Genomic DNA, 21,116 nt, shown 5'->3' with positions numbered 1-21,116 from the left:
GCTGAACATGGTCTAGCTGCAAGTGTGGATGGGCAAAGTGTGTTCAGCACCAGTTCAGCTGCACTGCTTGCTGGCACCTGCTGTCTCAGTGGTAATGTTGCTAGTGTACAGATGACAAAGTGTACAAAGCGCGTCATCTCCCGTGACCGACTGTTCTTCACCACTTGTTACCATGCTGGTTCCCCGTTCACTTTGAGAAATCAGACCACCTGCCCCCACCCACGTCCCCTTCGTGGCACTTCGATGCCCCTCCCCCGCTCCCCCCATTTTGCAGTGAGGCTCGTATCAAAAGGCAACGTATTGCTGAGGCACCAAGCCACATGCCCTTTGTCCGCTAAAATACATTTTCTTTCTCTTTCAGTCGACTGAAGAAAGAAGGTGACAAACAGTTGTAATAAATTATTTATTTGTAATGCCGGCTATGGAAACCCCAGTCCTTGGGAAGGAATGGAACATTTTTTACATACAATAAGCGCTGCAAAAGAATATCTTATAAAGATTTCTTTATATATTTAAATCTAAAGAAAACACCCACCTCCCCTACCAACAGCTAAAGACTTACTGGCATAAATAGTGTTCATTTGTAGAGAAGATTTCTCAAGACTGGTGTGGGCTTCCCTGCATGACCACCTATTCAGAAGCCTATTGAAAATACAGGACTGTTTGGAATTCTCAGAGAACTACCCTGCAATCTTGGGGGGGTTGGTTTTGTTTGATTGATTTTGGGTAGGTGCTAGAATCAGGTTCACAACACGACAGTCACTGTGCGTGAAGAGACACTTAATGCATCTATATATATATATATATAAAAAAAACAGAAAAAAATAAGGATTGCAAGTAGGTGGCATAACAAGCTCTGAATCCAAGTGCTATAATAATAAAAAAAATTACTTTTATTTTAATACATTGTAGGAAATCTTCATACTTTTAAAGAGAGCTCAGTTCTTCAGCATGGCTTTTTAAGTCTGTAAATAATGTTTTGGGTGGTTGGGGAGGAAAAATAACCAAACTCCACAAACATAACAATCTTGATTTTCAGTAATATCCCAAGTCTTGGTAGTGACAGAATACAGAGTTGATTTTTAATAAAAAAAATATATATATATAATTATCCCTTTAATTAAAGGGAAATGAGGGGTGTCAATAATTTCAAATGGGCAAATGCTTGAAATTTGATTTGGTAGCAATTCAAGGCAGTTGCAGGGATAATGTTACAAATGACTGTTTCTGTTCTGTTTTTCCCCCCCCATTATCGTTATACCTTTCCATTCTGCAGATGACTTTTGTTGAGTTCTGCTTCTCAGCAATACAGATGTCCCTTGGAACTGGCTTGTCCTTTCTGTCTCTAACGTAGAGGTTATTGTTAAATTTGGCTGTAGTCTGCCTCCTTCTCTTGTCTTTTAAAAACAATTGTCTCGCTAAATTTGTGTTAAGCTATCTCTTTAAATTTTAGCAAGTATTAGCAAAATTCTAAGAAGTAATATCTTCCTTTAAATACGATATGTAGCTCAAACTATTAAAGTCAGGGTTATGTGGGTAGAAAATTGTTGGATGGGGCCCACTTTCTCTGGCTTTTGTTTTACATATTTCTAAGGAGAGACTATACAATTGGACTACAGAGTTGTGTTTTTAAAGTTGTTTCACAAACACCAATAATCTAAATTTAACCTGTCTCGTACTGAAGGCTGCTTGTTTTTTTTTTTTCCTAACCTCTCTTAAGGGTTTGTGTATCAAGGAACCTGCTGCTGTGAAATTAGCCAGAGGTGTTCAGTAACATTGCTGACTCCCAACACAACAGGTTCATGCTGAATGGCCCAGATTGGCTGGAAGAAGAACTTTGCCCATGTGTATCCTTGGCTGATATATGGCAAAGGAGAGAGGGCACACACAGTAGAATAGGCATATATTTTTGTAGATAGCTTTGCTCGCTGCCTAAGCCAAGATGCACATCTTTCTTGCACACACCCCCACACACCAAAACCATATTTTTGTTGTTGCATTAACCATGTTTTTGATAAGGCAGAGGGTGGTGGATCCAGAGAACATCTGCATCTGCTGGCCATGTTTTCTACTGGTACATAACCTCTTCCATTCTCTCTCTTAACTCTTTGAGGGCTGTAGCTCTGCTGTGGTAGACTGTTATATGTGGTGGTCATGTCATAGGACTGTATTGAGCCATGTTAGATAAACTTGTAGTTAATCATTCAGCCTTGTGGAAGGCATGGCATGAATAGTGCTTCACCACCACACAGGGCAGAAACCAACATTACCATGTTGCTACTCATTGGCTCCACTGATGGGTAGGTAATGGCACCGATTTATGAATTAAAACCTGCATCAGGGAATTCCAGGCTTAGTGTATCCATCTGTGTAGCATGTGTGTCCAGGGGAGGAGGGTTTGTTTCAGTTCCATCTCATCTCTTTTCTCATCCTTTCATTCCAATTTTCCTTTTAATGCCATTTCAGTTCCTTAGAGTGAGTCAGTCCCATCAGAACTCTGTGTGAACTCCTGTCTGCCAAGACTCCAGTGTTTGACACCTGGGAGTTCTCGGGCTTGGATACCAAGAGATTCACCCTAGAACCAGGAACGATAATATTTGTACATTACTTCTAGTCTCTGTCTCTGGTTGTCGGGTGAAAAAGCATTAACACCTATCCAGCAAGTGTCATGGCAGAGGTGCTCATAAAATTTCCCTGGCCAAAAGCATCAATGTACTGACGGCTTTATTTAAGTACATTTCCATCAAAATTCAATTTTTTTCACTGTCTAGAGGGAAGGGCAGGCATGACACCACCACGTATCGCACATGATGCTGCCTCCCTATTTCAGGTTTGTTTGGGTTTTTTTTAGTAAAAAGATGTTGATTCCTTCGTGTTGTCCTTTCTCTCTCCTTCCATTTTTCCAAAGAACAAAGTAGTGCTTTGCAATCCCTATTCAAAAAGCTTTCCCTTGATCTTTTTTTTTTTTTTTGCAGCTCAGTAGAATCTTTTATGTTTCTGACATCGTGGCACAAAGAAGCGCTGAGATTCTTCCATCTCAATCCAATGATTAACTACAGCTTTATTTGCAATGGCTTTTGAAACCATCTTGGTGTTCGATGCCCTGTTATTATAACCCAGACCTTTTGGTTTCCTTTCAGAAATCTCTCTTATTTTTTCCTGTGTTTTGAAGGTTTTTTTATTTTGCTTTAGTGTTTCTGAAACGTCTCTTGTTCTATGTCGTCATGGTTGAGCTTGTTTCACTGCACCGTTAAAGCAGAGTGTACATTCTGACTGCTACATTTATATATATCTTGAAGCTTAATGTATATATGAGTAGTTTGCCATGGGATAACACAGTGTAAACAGAGTAGAAACCCAGAAATCGTGACTTCTGTGTTCTCTCCATTTGAGTATTTTGTAATTTTTTTGAAATATTTGTGGACATAAATAAAACCAAGCTACACTACAGCAGCCAGGTTTTGTCTGCAAGTGGAGTGTGTCTGTTACTTGAGATGAGTGGGAGAGGGCGTGATAAGGGGGCAACAGCATGAAAGTCTTGCCTCTTCTAACAACTGCACGTTTACAGGCAAAAGCAGATCTCTCTCTTCTCTTGTTTCTCACCCCTGCTTGTCTGTTGTTAGCTAACCCTAGTGTCTAGCTTTCATACATAGTGTTATGCTACCCTGCGTTTGTGCCTGAACTGAATTCCAATGTGCATAACTGCATTTTGTCTACTTGGGTCTAGCTTAATGCTCCAGGGAGATCCTTGCATAAATGTTGCACCCTTCACTTAAGCGATAAGCAGTCAGATTGAAAATTGCGTACATTTAGGGATGTGTTAAGTGCAGTTGTGGCTAAAAGGGGGTTCTTGTACCTGTAATGGAGTCTGACTTTGCCACTGATGTGGGTGGGGTCCAACCAGTAGTTAAAGTAGATTGAAGCATGAGCCAAGGAAGAGTGGGAGTTGAAAGGGAGCGCTGTGTCCCCAAACCTGAGAAACGACATCTGCTGCTGTTTGCAGAGTGGGGGAGGCTGCGCTCTATCACCTCTTCCTTGTTTAACTCCTGGGCCAAGCGTGTTTGAAAACATGTGCTCTGCCCAGGCCTGGGCACTGCTTGTTAACGTGATCAAACACAGTCTGGCCCTGTCCATAACGGCTCCAGGAGCCTGGTTTAGCGCATGAATTTTGAATGCTCTTATAACACTGCTTTGCTTTACTCCACCTTTGTTACAATGCAACTTGACTACAGTCGAGTTGAAACATGGTGGCTTTGTCAGGGTTCACAGCTTTTTTAAGTCACATGGCTTCACCATCCAATCAACATTCTCTGTTACCCACAATTACAAGCTGCCTAAAACACAGCAAAACAATTGGGGTGGGGGAACCTTTGTGAACATTTTCAACCAAAAAAAATGCAAAAACTTTCAGTTGAAAATTCTTGGGTCCACCTCTCAGGGTGTGACTACACAGCGAAGGAAAAACCGGCTGCTCGTCTGTGCAAGCCAACTCAAGCTCATGGGGCTCAGACTGCAGGGCTATTTCATTGCTGTGTAGATTACCAAACTCAGGCTGGAGCCTGGGCTTTAGGACCTTGTGGGGTGGGAGGGTCCCAGATCTTGGGGCCCTGTTAGGGTGACCAGATGTCCCGATTTTATAGGGACAGTCCCGATTTTTTGGTCTTTTTCTTATATAGGCTCCTATTACCCCCCACCCCCGTCCCGATTTTTCACATTTGCTGTCTGGTCACCCTGTTGTCTACACAGCAACGAAACAGCCCTGCGAGCCTGAGTTGGCTGGCACATGCCAGCTGCAGGTTTTCCTTTGCTGTGTAGACATACCCTTGCGGGCTTTGGGCTGAGCTCCATGACTCCAATTCAAGCTAATGGGAGCTGCGTATACTTACCTCTTCTGGAAAACAGATCCTATGTGATCTTGGTCAAAGTGCTGAACTTGTACCAGTATGTGCCTGTTTCCCCTTCTGTAAAACAGGGATTATACTGTAAGGTGATCCTAAAAAAGTTGAAATATATCTTTATTATTGCTGTGCAGAGCTAGTTACATGATTTTAGAATCGTAGAATATCAGTTGGAAGGGACCTCAGGAGGTCATCTAGTCCAACCCCCTGCCCAAAGCAGGACCAAGCCCCAGACAGATTTTTACCCCAGATCCCGAAATGGCCCCCTCAAGGATTGAACTCACAACCCAACAGGCCAATGCTCAAACCACTGAAGAGAGAAGGATGCTTTTCCACACTGTGTCAGATTCTGAGGTTAAATGTCTCCTTGTGTTACCGCAGATTCATCGTCACGCATGTGGCCACGACAGAGGATATAGTGCCCCATTGCCTGGGTTTGCTTGGAACAGAAGGGGCAGCAGTTGTGGCTAAAATTGAAAGGGAAGTTAAAGCGGCCTGTTTCAAGCAGCTTTTCTACTTATACTGTGTGGTATCTTGTAGGGGAAGGTCAGTGGCTTCTGAATGTGGTTTTCTCCGGCTGACCTGACATGCGTGTTCTGTGGTATTTATTGTGACTCCCTTTTTTTAAATTCTCTGTTCTTCGTGGAACTTAGTCCAAGCTGTTCTTCCCACTTACTAAAAGGACTTTTATTGCCCTATAAATTGAACTGCCCCAGAGGATGTGGTTTTTCTTTGAGCGGTCTGACTAGGAGGGTGGAGGACTTGATATCATGTGGCTGTGCTACATTCGGAAACTCAAACCTCCATTCTAACACCATGCCAGCTGTAAACAGCCATGTAGACCCATGCGTTCAGATGCTATCTAGGGCAGCGAATAGCCCTCTGCACCATTCGCTAGTTGCATGGAGAAATGGCTGCAGCCAGATTCTGTGTCCCGTCCCCCCGGGAGTTTCTCTCTCTGACCTTCCAAGGCAGAAGAAATAATTCCATTGCTTGCCATAAAGTCTCCAGTCCTTATTTAGATAAAGATCATAGCCAAGATACATATAGGTGATAAAGCCACAGGAGAGAGAGAAAACAGGAAGCTGCTTTTTATAGAGGAAATTGGCTTGTGAAATATTAGTTTAATTAGCATAAAGGGCAATAAAATCCACAACCTAGGCAAATTCTCAGTTTTCTGTTAATTTTGCTCACGGAGGGAATTAATGTGTTGATTCTCGTGAAAGGTTTATTTGTATAGTGATCAGCTGCACAGCGAGTCCCAGGTGCGTAGCTGGCACACTCCTCTGTTCTGGCACACATCTGACATTTGGCTGTAAAGCCGGGGCGGGGGGTGGGAGGGCCTTATTTGCCTGTTTTCTCTGGAGATCTTCGTTTAGGCCACAAATATTAAACTGAATTTGTTCATCTCAACCAGGCGCCTGTTGGATTTTTGCCTGCTGCCTCAAGCCCTGTTGTGTTATGGGGCTATTGGTGGTCTCCAGTAGTGGGAGGAAAGCCCCCAGGTTGAAATGACAGACTACAAAGTCAGAACTGAGGTGTTGAGTCAGAGCGCTCTGGCAGGAAATTTGCACAGGGCATGCCCACCGGTTTGATTTGGTTCTGGCTACGCCTCATTCCCAGGCTCTTCCTCGTGCCTGTGCAAAAAGGGAAATTACAGCAGCTCCCCAGGGGTAAATTTTCTTGTATGAATTTGCATCGGAGGGTCTCTTATGCAAGCCAACTGTTTTTTACATGACTGCTTTATTGAACAACCTATGTATCTATAGCAACTGAACCTAATGAACCTTTTACATCAGCTTGAACCTTGGCTCTGCAACTGACCACAGTCTATAACAGAGGTTCCCAAACTGTAGGGCGAGCCCCCCTGGGGGGACATGGAGGAATGTTCCGGGGGCATGGCTGGGACCTGGGTCAGCCCCCACGGGGGGGCAGAGAGGGAGCACCACCCAGCTCTGCTCCTAGTCCAGGACCCCAGCTCCCATGGCAAAGCCTTAGGCCCCTTACCCCTGTCCATGTCCCATGGCTCCGGTGGGGGGAGGGGGGCAGGCAGGGCTAAGGAGGGGCATGAGGTAAAAAGTTTGGGGACCACTGCTCTATAATATAGAAGGGCCATCTTGGTTAACAGGATTCTGAGATATCATGCAGGGAGATGCACTGATAATTATTTGACTGACTTCCCCAAAGCTATCTTCACCCTCTCTCTCCTATTAACAAATGAAAAAGCTTTCAGCTGCTGTAGGTCCGTCTTGAGAGGGTAAACTGCTAGCAGTTTCTTGCTGATTGTTACTATTGTATTGCATTAGCTCCAAGGAGCTCCAGCGATGGAACAAGACTCCATTGTGCTAGGCGCTGTACAAACAGAACGAAAAGACGGTCCCTGCCCCAAAGATCTTACAATCTTTTGCCTTCCTTCCCAATTCCTAGTCAGACCAGACGACTGCTTCCTACCCCCGCAGCTAGAGATGAGCACAAGCTCTGACGAACCTTTGGACTGGTTGAGATTTCATATGGAGTTGAGCCAACGGGGTTTAATCTGGAGGATTCCAGTTTACCTGGACTGAGAGCTAGAGGTGGACACTAGTTTGCTTTAAACTTCAGTGGGTACGTTGTTAAATGCTGATGTATCTCAGCTGGGAAATGTACAGGATTGGCGACAAGTTTGGGATTGGGAAGGAATATTCTCCATATTAGGCTTTCTTCGATGCAGCCATCCACCAATCAGGAGGAAGCAGCGGGGCAGGGCCCACCTTTAGCAATCCCAGGGGCAGCTGGGCAGGAGACTGATCTGCCTCCTTCCGGAGTCCAGGGTGCTGCCTGCTTGGAACCCGGCTCGTTGCTTCAGTCATGAGGAGCAGCTGTGTGCACGACTGCCCTGTGCTGCCGAGCGCCCTCTTGTGTGGTGGCCATTTCAGGCACTTCGTCCTGCTCCCTAGGCCGGGGGGGTCTGTGCCAGGGAAAGCAAACGGCTCACCCGGGACGGTACCTGGGCGCCTGTCAAGTTTGCCAGCAGCAGTTCGGTCCTGCGCTTCCTGCTGAGAACGTAGTGCAGGTAAATAAACCCGAGCACCTTTCCTTTGTGGGTACCCGTTGTGCATATAACACCACCCCCGGCCCCAGTGCAGCACAAGAATTAAGCTGTAGGCCCCGCTCGGCTAGGGAGGGTGAGGAGAGTGCATGTACGGGGGGAGTTCAGTCAGAGCCAGCATCCTATTTTCCTTCCGGACTAGCCCTAGGCCGCTCCGCCATCTAGCAGAGCGAAGGGGCCGGTGTGATGGCTCAACGGGCCGCTGTTGACCCCAGCAAGGAAGAGACTGGTGAGCTGGGGCGCCTGGCCGCTTTCTGGCGTTGCTCTGGACGTTGGGTTCAGCCTGTGTTGCTCCAACAGGAGCTGTTTTCCTAAGACGCCTGCAAGCCTCGTGTCAAGCGTGCGGGGTCACCACTGGGTCACGGACCCAAGAAACATTTTCAAGAAGGGGAGGCGCGGTTTTGTACTGCCGGCGGGAAAGCCCCCTCAGACCGGCTGCTTTCCTCATTCACCCGCCGTCTGGGGAAGCAAGAGCAGCCAGTCAGGGCTGCTGCAAGGCGCTCGCGTGCTCCCCTCAGGAGCCAACACCCTTCCCAGGCGGGAGCAGAAAGAGCCTGGCCCCACAGCTCAGGGCTGCTCCGCTCCCTCCTCCCCCAGCCCCTCCTGTGAGCAACAAGATGGCTCCTCTGCACCTCTCCCACCCAGCCTGGAGAGGAGGAGAGGGGACCTGGCTGCAGGCCCCATCTCAGGCCTGGGAGTCGGGGCGCTCCTTGGAGCTGCTGGAGCTGAGGTGAGGCTGTGCGGGGGAGGGGGCAGAACTGAGGTAAAATTGGTGGCAGGAGCAGAATTGAAGGGGGGGAAATGGAGAGAAGAGGGGTGAGGATCAGACTGCCAGAGAACGTAGCTCTGCAGAGGCCGTATGCTTTGAGAGCTACAGTTACTGCTTCCGCCTGTAGGGTCCTTCCTCATCCCCTGTAAGGCACGAGTGACCATAAGAGGTTTGGGAGGAGCCTTAAGAGTTTTCCCATGTCTTTGCCAGTGTCTTTTACTCAGGTAATCTCTTACCCTAATTGTCCCCAAAACACTGCTTGGAGGAAAGAGGCTTTCTGTTGCCTGGAGTTTCAGGTTGTCCTTTGCACGCTGCAGCTGTGTTTCACTCTCCTCTTTTCTGAATGCAAATTAATGAGGTTTGATTTTTGCTCCTGGTGTTGGCTTTACAAAACGCATGAGATAAAATGATATAAAACAGGCCACAAATCCCAAGCGGACAATGTAATTAGGCTGTTTGGGGTTTTTTTGGTTGTGCCCATGTCTGTAGAACTTGGGCTGCTGTGCAAAATGAACCAGTAGCTTTGCCCTACCAAATCAATTGCTCTCATATATTGTTCCTCCCTCTTATGCCTCCTTCAAAAAAAAGTTTGTTAAAAAGCAGGCAAAAATGATCATGGATGAACTCCCCCAGCAGGCCTGGCACACCTTACACTAGTGACAGCCGCCAAAAGATTCTAGCAGACGTATCCAAGCAAGGGTTCCAAAGACTGGATTTCTGAACCAAAGCAGCATATCCTCATTGATATTATTTATGAAGCACTTGGCAGATAAGGAGAGGTGGGGTGCCTCCCACAATGAGCATGATTAAAATCTAGTTTATAGTCAGATGGCACAGAGATGGCCAATCAGCCGTCTTTAAGGGAGAGTCAGTGCCTTTGGCTTACCTGCAGTGCCTTCTAAGGCTATTGGCAAGAGCCGATGGCAACAGTACTGAAAACATGCATTCTTGCAAGGAAATTCATTGCTATCTAGTTGTCCATCAGTCTTTCCTCCTGCAATCAGAGACACCAATGAGAAGCATCATCTGTAGAGGGAGATGTCAAAAGTGGCTTTAGTTCTTCATATCTAGGACAACACAGGGCATGCAGATTACTTACTGAGAGGGTAGTTTGTGTAAGTTGCCAGAGTTTCCCTGTGGAGCCAGAGAAGAGCGGAGAATGGTTCTTAGCAAATGGGGATTCCTCTTTCTCTCACTGCCAATCTACTCCATAGGGTGGAAACATGCAGAATTAGATATCCGTGTAGGTATTGTGATCCAAGGAGGACTGCTTTGTAAATCCGCTCTGAGAAGGTGGAAAGGTACAACAACAAAAGCACTGGAAAGCTTAACAGCCTAGACAGTGAAATACAGAAAGGTGATTCCACATTCAGTATAACCACACCCGGTGCAGGGTTGTTTGATTATCCCCTTGCGAGAAAATCCCTAAGGAGTTTGCAAGTCCTAAGGCACTGAGCCAGATTCAGCATTGATCTAAGGAAGAGCAGCTCCACTGAAATAGTGTAGATGGAGTTGCTGTTACCTCTTGGCCCGCCATGTTTAGGTCAGGAGTAAGGCAGAACTCCTTGTGCACAGCACTGTGCAAATGAAAGAGGCTGCAAAAGATTTGAGCAACGGGTGATGTTACCTTCTCCAACTTCGGTTGATTGTGCTGGGACTTGGCAGCTTCTGAAAACCGCTGTGTGATGCTGTTCTTCTTCTTCATCATTTCTTTAAATATGTACTCGTTGCTTTCTCACGCTGCAGCGTCGCTGGAAAGAGCAAGCAAGGAACGGAGCTTCTAAACTGCCTTGGCCCTTGCTGCCACTCCAAGGCTGACTTTCCCGCGTTGAGGAGCTGCTGGGGTAAAATTAGGGAACAAATTGGTGCACCAGCCTTGGGAAATATCTCTGTGTGATGGCAATGGAGCCGCGTTTCCTTTTGCCCAGGGACTTGGTTTTGTCAGAACAGACTATTAATCAGATCTGTGAGATGGAAATTTCTCTGGCATCACAGTGTGTTTAAGTGAAGCTTAATTACAAGGTCTGTGCAATTACAAGCAATGGAATTTAATGTTCTGGGCCTGATGATTTTTCCACAGATGTTGCAGTTTAACACGTACCTTCTGAACACTCAGATATGGATTTTTTTTTTTTTTAAATTCAGGTTACATTGTCATCTCACTCTGCTGTCTCAGCCTTCTGTTCACTTCCCCTATGCCCAACCAACATTAACTGCTTCACTGATGGATCCTTTTTTGAAACAGACCATGCTAGTGATTAATATTGACATTTTAAGATTAACCAGGAGAAAGGGGGGAACTTGACCCAGTCTTGCTTAATATACAGTATAGGAAAACAAGCTTCAACCCCTGTTAGTGCAACCATTTTTGTCTGTCCCCATGTGTTTGCTCTGTGACAGTGCCCCCTTGTGGGGGACAAATAGAATAACATTAGCCGGAGGGGGAACAGCTCAATCAGCTAAACATCTATTTTGGAATACACGAATTCCCTAGATACACAAGTTCAAATCCCAGCAGGGTCCACTCAGCTCTGCATCCTTCAGAGATAGGAGACTGTGTGGTACCCACCTTATCCGTGAACCAGATTTGTCCGTGATCCATGTATGGGTGCACATAAGGGGGCAGGGCACAAGGACACATTTTCAGACTCCCTTTTAGCATAGGTCCACAGCACCCCAAGTAGTCAAGAACGGAGTAGGGGCCTAGGGTCTTTGACCAGTCTCAGCCCCATTCCACTCTAGGTGTGTGCTAGGAGCTTTTGGGTCGCTCCCCTTCCTCCCTGAGGTTTCAGGGGGAGAGCGTGTGGAGTTTGAGAAGCACATGGGGGGCCTACAGGAAGAAAGACTCTGTTGAAATGTCAGGTATTGTGACAGCCTGTAGAGCTGTAGTCTGGCTGTTGTGAAGGGTCTATCCGGTGTATATACAAATCCATGTAACAGAGAGGGCCCTGCTCTCGGTGCATTTTAACTTAACATGTTGCATGGTAATAGTGGTGGCTGCCTTAGGCCTGGTCTACAATTTAAAGTTTTACCAGTGTAACTATATGGTCTGACTTGAGGCACAGCCTCCCTAGTCTGGAAGCACTGATACTGATATAGGAGTGACTTAGCCTAGTATAGACATTCCTGTTCCTGTATGTGAATAGCCAGACTGCCCGAAAACTCCTTTTATCCTAGTAGAATTGCATCCGTGCTGACGGGAGTTGTACCTCTTTAACTATACTGATATGCTAAAGCAGGACAACTTTCTAGTCTAGACACGTCCTTAAACCAAGCCTGCAAAAGAGCACAAGGCACCAGCATCTCTCTGCACTTCATCAACAGCTCCTCAGCCCATGGCTAGTTGGAACGTCGGATCTGAGTGATGACGGTTTGTGCAAGCACGTCCCTGCCCCGAGTCTGTGCTCTAGATGAGCGTGTTCGTAGCATGGTGGGAACAGAATGTGCTGTGTCAAGACAAAAGGGTTACAAATATTAAGGTTTCCCCCAAGACAAACTCGCGCCTGCGTGCCTTGTAAACAGCCTTGTACTGTAGAGATAGGGGTCCTCTTTGTGGTGCTTGAATTCATGTCCACTTGGGCACCATGATAGCCCTCAGCATGTCGGCTTTAAGAAGAGTTGTCCTAAGCTGCTTGTATTGAGTTATGGGCTTCTTCCCCCTGTGCCCATCTGGGTGGTGGGGCCACATGTCCCAGCCTACAGCACTGCCTCCACTCAGGCACGTGAACAGTGCAGAGAAAATCACGGGGCAAAGGCAGCTCTCAGGCAAGCTTCCTCCGGTGTTCTTGTCCCAAATTTCCCAGCTCCTCTCCTGAACTCTCGTGTGCTCATTGTGCTGTGTGTGTGGCTGCTGTCCCCATCCCCAGAGCTGGCTGCATTTCACCGCTAAGTGGCTTTCCACTCAGTTCATTTGTCAAGCATCTTGAGGTCCCGAGGGATGTAATGCACCATGTAAATGTAAGAGATTAGGCCAGGTCTTCAGCGGGTGTCAGTCTGCATTGGCGTGCCAATGGCGCCGTGACAGTTCGTAGCTGCTGAGAATCTGGCCCATTCCGTGGTGTTTGTATATGTGACGATTCTCAGCTAGCACGGGGATAGAAATACTGAAGTGGGCCTACAGAATGTCCTTGCATTGGGAGAGCCAGCTTCTTGGGCCATGGTAGGTCTGGTGCTGCTCTTTTGATGGGGTGATGCTTTAATTTGTGGACATCACCTTGCTGCGTACATGCCGTCAACAGCTACATGCGACTCGAGGCCACAGCAAACTCATAGTCTGACAATGGGGTTTTCCTTCCCCTTCTCTTGTCTAATGTTAAGCTCCCCAGTCTTGTTAATTTCTTCCAGAGATAATTACTGGTGGCTGGGAACTACTGGGAGAAGCTGCTATAGAAACACCTTCATCTAAATGTAAATGTTGCTTCCCTGCCTCGGGCTGGCTTTAAAAGGCTTTTTCCTTGGGAAGTGGCTACCAGGTAATGGCCCCAATCCATTTTATTCATGTCAAGCCAAAGGTCTTTTAAATGTTTATTTGAAATGTATTGTTCTAAGGTGACGGGGCCACGCTCATTTCTGAAGCGGGAGCCGCGGAAGCAGCGAGAAATAGGGAGCAGAAAGGGGAGGGAAGGAGGAGAAACTGCGGACGTCCAACTGAGGCACGTTGTAATTTCTGACATAAAGCAACGGCTCTGGGTTGCGGGTGCCAGGAGGAGGTGCTCTGCATATGAGTGGGGTGGTGGCATGGAAACCTATTTGCATGGAACAGAGCATGGTGTCCCTTCTGCGCTCCTCTCCTTGCAGTGAGGCAGCCTGAGAAATCTCTTGGCACTTCAGGGTACTGAAGAAAAGCACCTAGTTCAGAGTGCTTGTGTGACGCCATCGGGAGCCATTGCTGGCAAAAGGCGCTAGAGTGAAAGTCCTGGAAAACTCACTCCCTTGTATGCGCAGAACAGATAACCAGCTCGGAGCCGGGTCCGCTTGCATTTCTCCGTCACTGCTCTACCAGTGTGCCTCAAACCTCTCCTGGGTTCAAACCTGTCCTGTGGGTACGGGGTCACAGCCCAATCTTTAGCCTTTGTGCTTAGAATTGCCAATTAAGGCACTGTTGTGTTATGAACACCTGTTCACTAGAAGCTAGTTCTAGACCACTGGTTCATTTTACACAGAACGCTGTATCACGCTGGGGATCTTTTCATAACCTGGGCGAGGCTAGAACTTAGAGGTGAAAGGCCCCAGTACCCATGCCTGGTCCATCCCAAGCAGATTGTAAGGCTGACTCTAAGGAAACTGTATTTTGTGCCGTTGTAGAAAAGTTTGCTGCAGAATTGAGCGCTGGTGTGCCTCAGAAATCAGAGGGCCTTGCTGCAGGATTTAGAGCCAGCTTTCTGCAGAAGACCTCCAAGATCAACATAAACCCTGTTAAAGACCCTGATAAACGCTGGTTGCTGCCTTGTAGGTGGAGATCGTAATTTGCACATGCCCAGGGTGGTGTGATTATATTCAGAGTAATGAGACCTGTCCGGTCCATGAACTTATTCTGACGAGTCATGATCATGGCCCCAATCGTATGCAGCCCAATAAACCAGGGTGCAGAACCCAACCCACCTTCGAGGGGGGAGGGGGCATCTTCCGTCCTGTGGCTGCTTTGTCCAAGACTCACCTTAGCCTGGGCCTCAAGAAATTGAGAGACTTCAGGAACAGCAACCCATTGTGGGGCACTGGGTTTGATCAGGGTTGGGAAAATAAATGTTCCCTGCCACATCACATGGAGCATCTCCTAAAGCCATCCTGCCTGGGAGAGAATTGCCACCAGTAGCAGAAGCCTCTAGGGCCAGGCCCAGAGACAGTTTCTCGTAGACAAACCACAAATCAGAGGGAAAGGGCTAGAGTCCCATCTCCATGATAAATGTGGAGTTATTCTGCGTTATGTCATGTTTACATCAGCCCAGCTGAGACCAGAATGTGGCCCAAGGAGCGAGCACCCTTGGAGCTAGATCTTTCTCAACATGCTCTTGCCTTTAAACAAAGCTGGGGATTTATGAACAGCGAGATACATCCTTCCCCACCCCTCAGACTCCAGCCATTCACACAGCTTATTCACTCCTGCTAGACCTCCGGCAAAGGAGTCAGTATCTGATGGCAAAGGGGAAGCACAAGTCTTGTTCCCCTGATCAGAGAACTAGCCTGTAGAGCCACATTGCAATGGTCCAATTTTTCTTGGCCTTTGGAAACAAGTGCCAAGGCGAGGCCTAGTTAATATAAGGCCACTAACATAATCCACTTCACTTAGAGGACCTATTGCTCTGCAGGCCAATCAACAAAGATTCTACATCTTTCACTGCTTCCTGCTCTAGAGCCAGTGTCTGTCTAAGAGCAGAGCTCTGTGGGGTTGGGGTTGGAGGATTGTAGTGGGGCATGGTGGGGTGTGTGGTTACAGAAAGGGTTGGCTTTAGTGATCTGAGCATCTGGTCAAAAAAAAGTTGGACTCCCTGGAATCAGAGGTTCAAATTCCAACAGAGTCAATTCCTTTCCATGGCAGGTAAATGGAGTTTGGCCTAGGAGGTGTTGTTTACTCATCCTCATAACACAAGAACTAGGGGTCACCAAATGAAATTAATGGGCAGTGGGTTTAAAACAAACAACAGGAAGTATTTCTTCACACAATGCACAGTCAACCTGTGGAACTCCTTGCCAGAGGATGTTGTGAAGGCCAAGACAATAACGGTTGAAAAAATGGGTCAATTCATGGGAGATAGGTCCATCAATGGCTATTACCCAGGATGGGCAGGGATGGTGTCCCTAGCCTCTGTTTGCCAGAAGCTGGGAATGGGTGACAGAGGATGGATCACCTGATGATTATCTGTTCTGTTCATTCCCTCTGGGGCACCTGGCATTGGCCACTGTCAGAAGACCGGATACTGGGCTAGATGGACCTTTGGTCTGACCAGGGGTGAAAGTAACGTAACAGACTTATTGGCACACAGGGCAGCCGAGGTCCTGGGCAAGGTGGGGGGGTGGGGGTGGCTCTGGGCTCCGGGAAGGGGTGGGACCTCAGGTGGAAAGCTGGGGCCCTTCAGTGCTGTCTGGCCCACTCCGGTGGTGATTTAAAGGGCCCAGGGCTCTGGCCACTGGTGCGGTAGCGGCAGCAGAGGCCAGGAGCCCTGGGCCCTTTAAATTGCCTGGGGCTCCGGCCACTGGGGCAGCCAGGAGCCCTGGGCCCTTTAAATCGCCGCCGGAGCCCGAGGGTAGTGGTGGCGGTAGCCAGGAGCCCTGGGGCAGCTGCCTCTCTTGCCTCCCCCTCCCCCGCAATCAGTGGCCCTGCCAGTATGGTCAGCTGTGTACAAGTAGCCACTGTCTTACCAGTATGCCATACCGGACCATACCAGCTTACTTTCACCTCTGGGTCTGACCCAGTATGGCCATTCTTATATTCTTATTCTGTGGGGTCCTTCAGATGAGAGCTTAAAAACTAAGGTCCTGTTTCCTAGGCATGGAAGATCCCAGAGCATTTTGTCCTTGGCCGTGATTCTCCTTCCTCACCTATGTTGTGTAGTGTGCTGTGTAACAGTTGTCTGCTGCTGGTCTAGCCCCGAGCTGGCTGTAATTCAGTGGTGTCTTACATGTGTAGGGTTCTGTGAAAGCATTTCAGGTTCCTTTGTGATGAAAGCCACAGGTGAAATAGTCTCACTTCTTTTTCTGCTGCAGGTTTGATCGGTGCAATAAGCAGGATGGTGGATATGCCATGAGATCCAGAGCAATCCTACTACCTTTGTCTAAGATAAGAGAAGAGAGATGGAGAGAGCAAGCATTTAAACATTGCTACAGATGAGGGCAAGAGAGCCCAGCCAACCACACTTTATCCAGATTCTGGAAAGGACTGAAGATCACAGAGGGAGGGAAGTCTAGGAATGAAATGGGAAATCAGATCTACAGTTGCTAGGTCTAAGCTAGCTGTTTCCTTAATGCATGCCATATTCCTCATCAGAGCACGAACACTGCACAGTGTCTGTTGCTGAGAGTCGTGCATCAGGCCTTGTATGCACTGTGGTGGTTTGGCCTGGACTTTCATTTCAGGATGAATCTTAGTGACGCACCTGAGACAGTGAGCAGATAATAGGCAAGTCCCAAGTGGGGCAGGTACTGTACCAATTTACCCAACCCTGGCGATGCACCTCAATCACTGCAATGCTGTCTGCTACTCCTGACCCAGAACTCTCTCCAGCGTTCACCAGTCATGCCAATTCACTGAGCTGAATTGTGAAAGGTAGGAGAGTCCTTTAGGGCATGAGATAATAGTCTAGCTGGGTAGAGCAGAGGACTGGGAGCTAGGAGTCCTGGATTCTTTTCCCAGCATTAGGAGGGGAGCTGGTTATAGCCAGTTAGCTCTAGCTGGTTATAGCCAGGAACTGGGAACAGGGCACCTGGATTCGGCTCTCTGTGTCCGTTCCACCATCTGTACGGTGGGGATAGAGATACTGACCTTCCTTGTAAAGCACTAGGCAATCTACTGATGAAAAGCCTTATGTAAGAGCTAGGGATGATGATGATGATGACTTGCCTTGTTTCAGCATGGTGAGGCCGAGTTCATTCATGTCAAAGTGATTTTGAGACCCTTACGTTATTTCTAGGTGCAGTAGGAGACTATTTAGAGTCACGAGTGATTTTTAGCCAGGGTTTGAACCCAGACCTCTAGGGGTAAGAAGCCTTTACTGTTAGCCCAGTGAACTCTCAGTACTCTTGGTGCAAAGTCATGTCAATTGTGGTGGGATGTCCATTGTCATCTGGCATACAGACTCCCTGGAATCACAGGTTCCAATTCCAGCAGAGTCCACTTCTTTCCATGACAGGTCAATTGAGTTCATTGTGTGAGGGTCCTTGGCTATTGTCTCAGTAAGATGAGGATTTGCCGTGCTGGGATTCTAATACCATTGGCCAATCAAGGCTGGTGTTCTGCCTCTGATGGAGCCAGCACCATTGACTTCAGTGGGAGTCCTTAGGCCAGTACTGATTGCTTCCCACCCTGACATGTAACACCCAAATCGCTACTAGTGTGCAGACTTCAGTGGGTGCCCTCCTTGTATTTGCTAGTGCTTCTAGTGCCGAGAGCTTCTGCACTTAGTATTTAGTCTGGTGGAGCCAAAACCTAGAGCTTCAGAGGAAGATGAAAAATGAAGCCCACAGTGCTCCTGACCAATCTTGCAATGCCATGTGAGAGCTTGGGCCAGATTCTGCTCTTGGTTACACCGGTGTAAAACCAGAGGAGAGTAAATAGTGAGACTGGATTTATACTGGTGTAACTGAGAACAGAATTCCCGCCTCCCTTCCCCCCTCCTCCTCGCCAGTTGTGTCTACTTATTGTCAGCTCCTTGGGTCAGGGACTATCTTTCGTCTCTGTGTTTGTACAGCACCTGGCCCAGTGTGGTCCTGGCCCAGGACTGGGGCTCTTAGGTGGGACTGCAATACGAATCCCCTAGCTGTAAAGTTCAGGGGGGCTCAGATCTGGGTTTGGAGTCTGGGCCCATCGCTCATTGTCTGCCAGAACTTTACAATAACCAAAACCCCTCTAGGGCCGCCCTGCTAAGCACTGGGGAAACGATCATGTTGAGGCATAACGCTGCCCTCTTGTGCATGTGCAGTCGCTGGTCTTTAATTACACCGTAACTTGCTGTTAGTCCATATAGATTTCCTACAAATGGAGAGGCACATGTGTAGCATCTTCTCCTGTGCTCATCTGCGTAGGCCAGCCTGAGTTCACGAATCACCAATCAACCAGGCTTTCTCGAGCAATGGGGCCTGGATTATTTCTGGTCGGGGCCTGGCACTCTTGTGTGACTGTGGTTTTAGTTTACAATCTTGAAAATAAGAAGATGCAGGTGACTGGGATCCCCTGCGTGGATTTCCACACCCGGTTGGCCTGCAGGAACTCAGCGGGGCTGCTGGAGTACTCTCCTACTCCACCCTCAGTGCCTCCTCTGCACCTCCGAGTCCACCTGGAGATGCCTCATGCCTTGCTGTCAGGGCGGGGAAGGGGAGAGAACAGGGTGGGAGCCAAAGGAAGAGCAGGATGGGAGCAGCAGAGGACTCAAGAGAGAACAGGTCACAGAGCAGGCAACAGGCAGGGCAGTTGGGGACTCCCTTTCAGTCCCTCTCCCTGCTCACCTAGGGAGATCTGCAGTTTGTTAGGGTCAGTCTTTCCCTATCTGGGTAAGCGCCGTGCACTGAAACAATCTGTCTCACCAGTGCAGCGAGTTCAAGGTTATTCTTCCTGGTATTCCAGCAGCAGCTGATCTGGAGGAATTTCGCCTCCAGCCCGCCAGAGAGTGGGGCCTGCGTGAACGGGCAGTTTTCTCTCAGGAGAGGGACTGGCTTTCCTGGGTGCATCAAGTCTGTATCATCTCAGTGGGTCCCTAGGCTTGCGCATGTTCGCTATCGTCCAGCGAGGCTGGCACAGCACACAGTTCTGGGCAGAGGATGTTCGTTGGTGGGTCTGAGTGACCGTGAAGTTTTGGTTCCATCTGTGTGCAACGCAAATAAGTGTCTGGGCAGCTGTGTCCCCATGAGAACAGCGCCTCCCTTGCCGTCTGACTCTAGCAATGCTGACGTTTCTCCCAGCACGTAGTTGCCAGTGCCCCACCAGAAGATTGCCGTAGGCCAGTTGTTTTCAACCTGTGGTCCCTGGACTCCCGGGGCTCTGTAGACTCTGTCTAAGGGATCCGTGAAAGGTGATTTTGAAAATAAAGTTTCAGATCCCGGAAAAGGCATTCCATTTTTTCTGCTCAATCAAAGCTATGTGAATGCCCCCAGCTACAGGTCAAAACCCAGAAGTGGCGGTGGTACCCTCGCAGCCCACAGTTTAGCGCTCTTTCTCACACTCCATCACACACCAGGCCGAGCACGTACAACGTTTATAGTTGAATTCTGTTCAGTCCGTTTTCAGTCTGACTTCTATGGTAGGGCTCTGGGACCACGGGCTGAATTTTCAAAGGGGTCCGGACCTGCATTCGAAATTTTGTAGGGGTCCGCAAATGAAAAAAGGTTGAAAACCACCGCTGTACGGTGCCCTCGAATGCTGGATGACGTTCCAAAATTTGTCCGGTAGATGGCAGCAGATGCTCGCTAAAGAGACCTAGCCCCAAATCCTGAGTCTTTCTCCACTGAGAGAGTTCTAGAGATTGGGACGAACAGAAACACTTGTTTGAAAACAGTAAGAGTGAAAAAGCAGGAGCCACACAGGTCCTGCCAAATGTGAGAGCAGAGGGCCAGTCTGCCCTGTGCAATGAAGCAGCCGTCGCCCCTTTTGTAAAATATGAAGCTTATTCTGGTGTCCTTGTGCCCCCTTTGTCCTCCACTCCTTTCCCACTGCCCCAGAGGTGGCTGCATCGTCCTGGTGTCCTGTGTATGCTGTATAGATGTAAAGAGCTTTGGGATGAAAGGGGGGAGCAATAATTGACTATAAGGAGGAGAGACCTAGCTGATCTTCAAGGCCTGAGAAGTGAAAATCTCTCTAAGGGAGGGGGCACCAGTGGGGGCGTAGCTGGTACTAGTGCTAACTCGAGTGCAGCTTTGAGCTGTCTGCCAGTGAGCATAACCTGGCAGTCTGTGATCCTGAGATTTCTCCTGAGCATACGCCGTCCACTACATAGTCCAGCTGTCTGAGCCCAAGTCCCTTATAGTCAGGTCCCTGATGGTTAAACCTCCCCCCCTGCTCTGGTGACCCTCCCGAGGCCCCTGTATCTGGAAACGGAGCATGGCGTCTGCCTGGCTGGGTGTGTGCAGAGCATCCTGGCTTATGGACGGGTTTTTTTTCTCCTTTGCTTATGCTAATAGTGAGTTTGCTCTGAAAGGTGAGTGTAAACATGGCATCATGGGACTCTGCGTGTATGATCCGTGGCCCTGGCACAAATGTCCTCACCAGTAGGGGGCACTTTGTTCTTGAGCTTTTGTTATGGAAAACATGTGGCAAAACAAGAGGCAGGGCTGTCCGTCAATTAGAGAAGGCGATTGGTTGGGGGTCCATTCCTGAATCTTGACTGGCTGTCTCACTCCACCTCCATTGCCTCAGTTTCCCTATCTGGCAGTTACACTTTTGACGCCCTGGCATGGGAAGCATGAGACATCAACATGGAGCAGCTGCCCTTGAGGATGCTTTTCCTTTCTCTGTTTAGACGGCCTCTGTTCTAGGCTCGCTGACAAACTTCAGAAATACCTAAGCTGTACAACAATATTTAAACTCCTGCAACAGAATAAACATCTGGGGATGGTGGGAATTTTCCCAGGCCTCCCAACTTGCTGTTTCTATTGACACAGCCTTTTTAATATTCACGTGGCTTGGAGTCTGGAATCTAGTGAGTTCTCGGGTTTCTGT

General features: G+C 48.2%; 1 protein-coding gene across 10 annotated transcripts in view; it reads left to right on the top strand.

Annotated features, from left to right (window-relative positions):
- The window catches only part of RERE (arginine-glutamic acid dipeptide repeats), a 449,440-nt gene that overhangs the window by 390,536 nt on the left and 37,788 nt on the right, over positions 1–21,116 (top strand). For 9 of the 10 annotated variants that reach the window (XM_044996655.1, XM_044996658.1, XM_044996657.1 and 6 more), the window contains one exon: positions 362–3,457. The exons of the other annotated variant lie outside the window; for it this stretch is intronic. In XM_044996655.1, coding sequence (XP_044852590.1) covers positions 362–395 — 34 coding nt within the window. In that variant the 3' untranslated portion in view covers positions 396–3,457. Of the gene's footprint in view, positions 1–361; positions 3,458–21,116 lie in introns of those variants that run through there. 10 annotated transcript variants of the gene reach the window in all.

This window comes from Mauremys mutica, chromosome 21, assembly GCF_020497125.1.
Source record: "Mauremys mutica isolate MM-2020 ecotype Southern chromosome 21, ASM2049712v1, whole genome shotgun sequence".
Taxonomy (NCBI): Eukaryota; Metazoa; Chordata; order Testudines; family Geoemydidae; genus Mauremys; species Mauremys mutica.
Note: the sequence above shows the minus strand (reverse complement) of the source record. Positions and strands in the feature narration are given on the sequence as shown.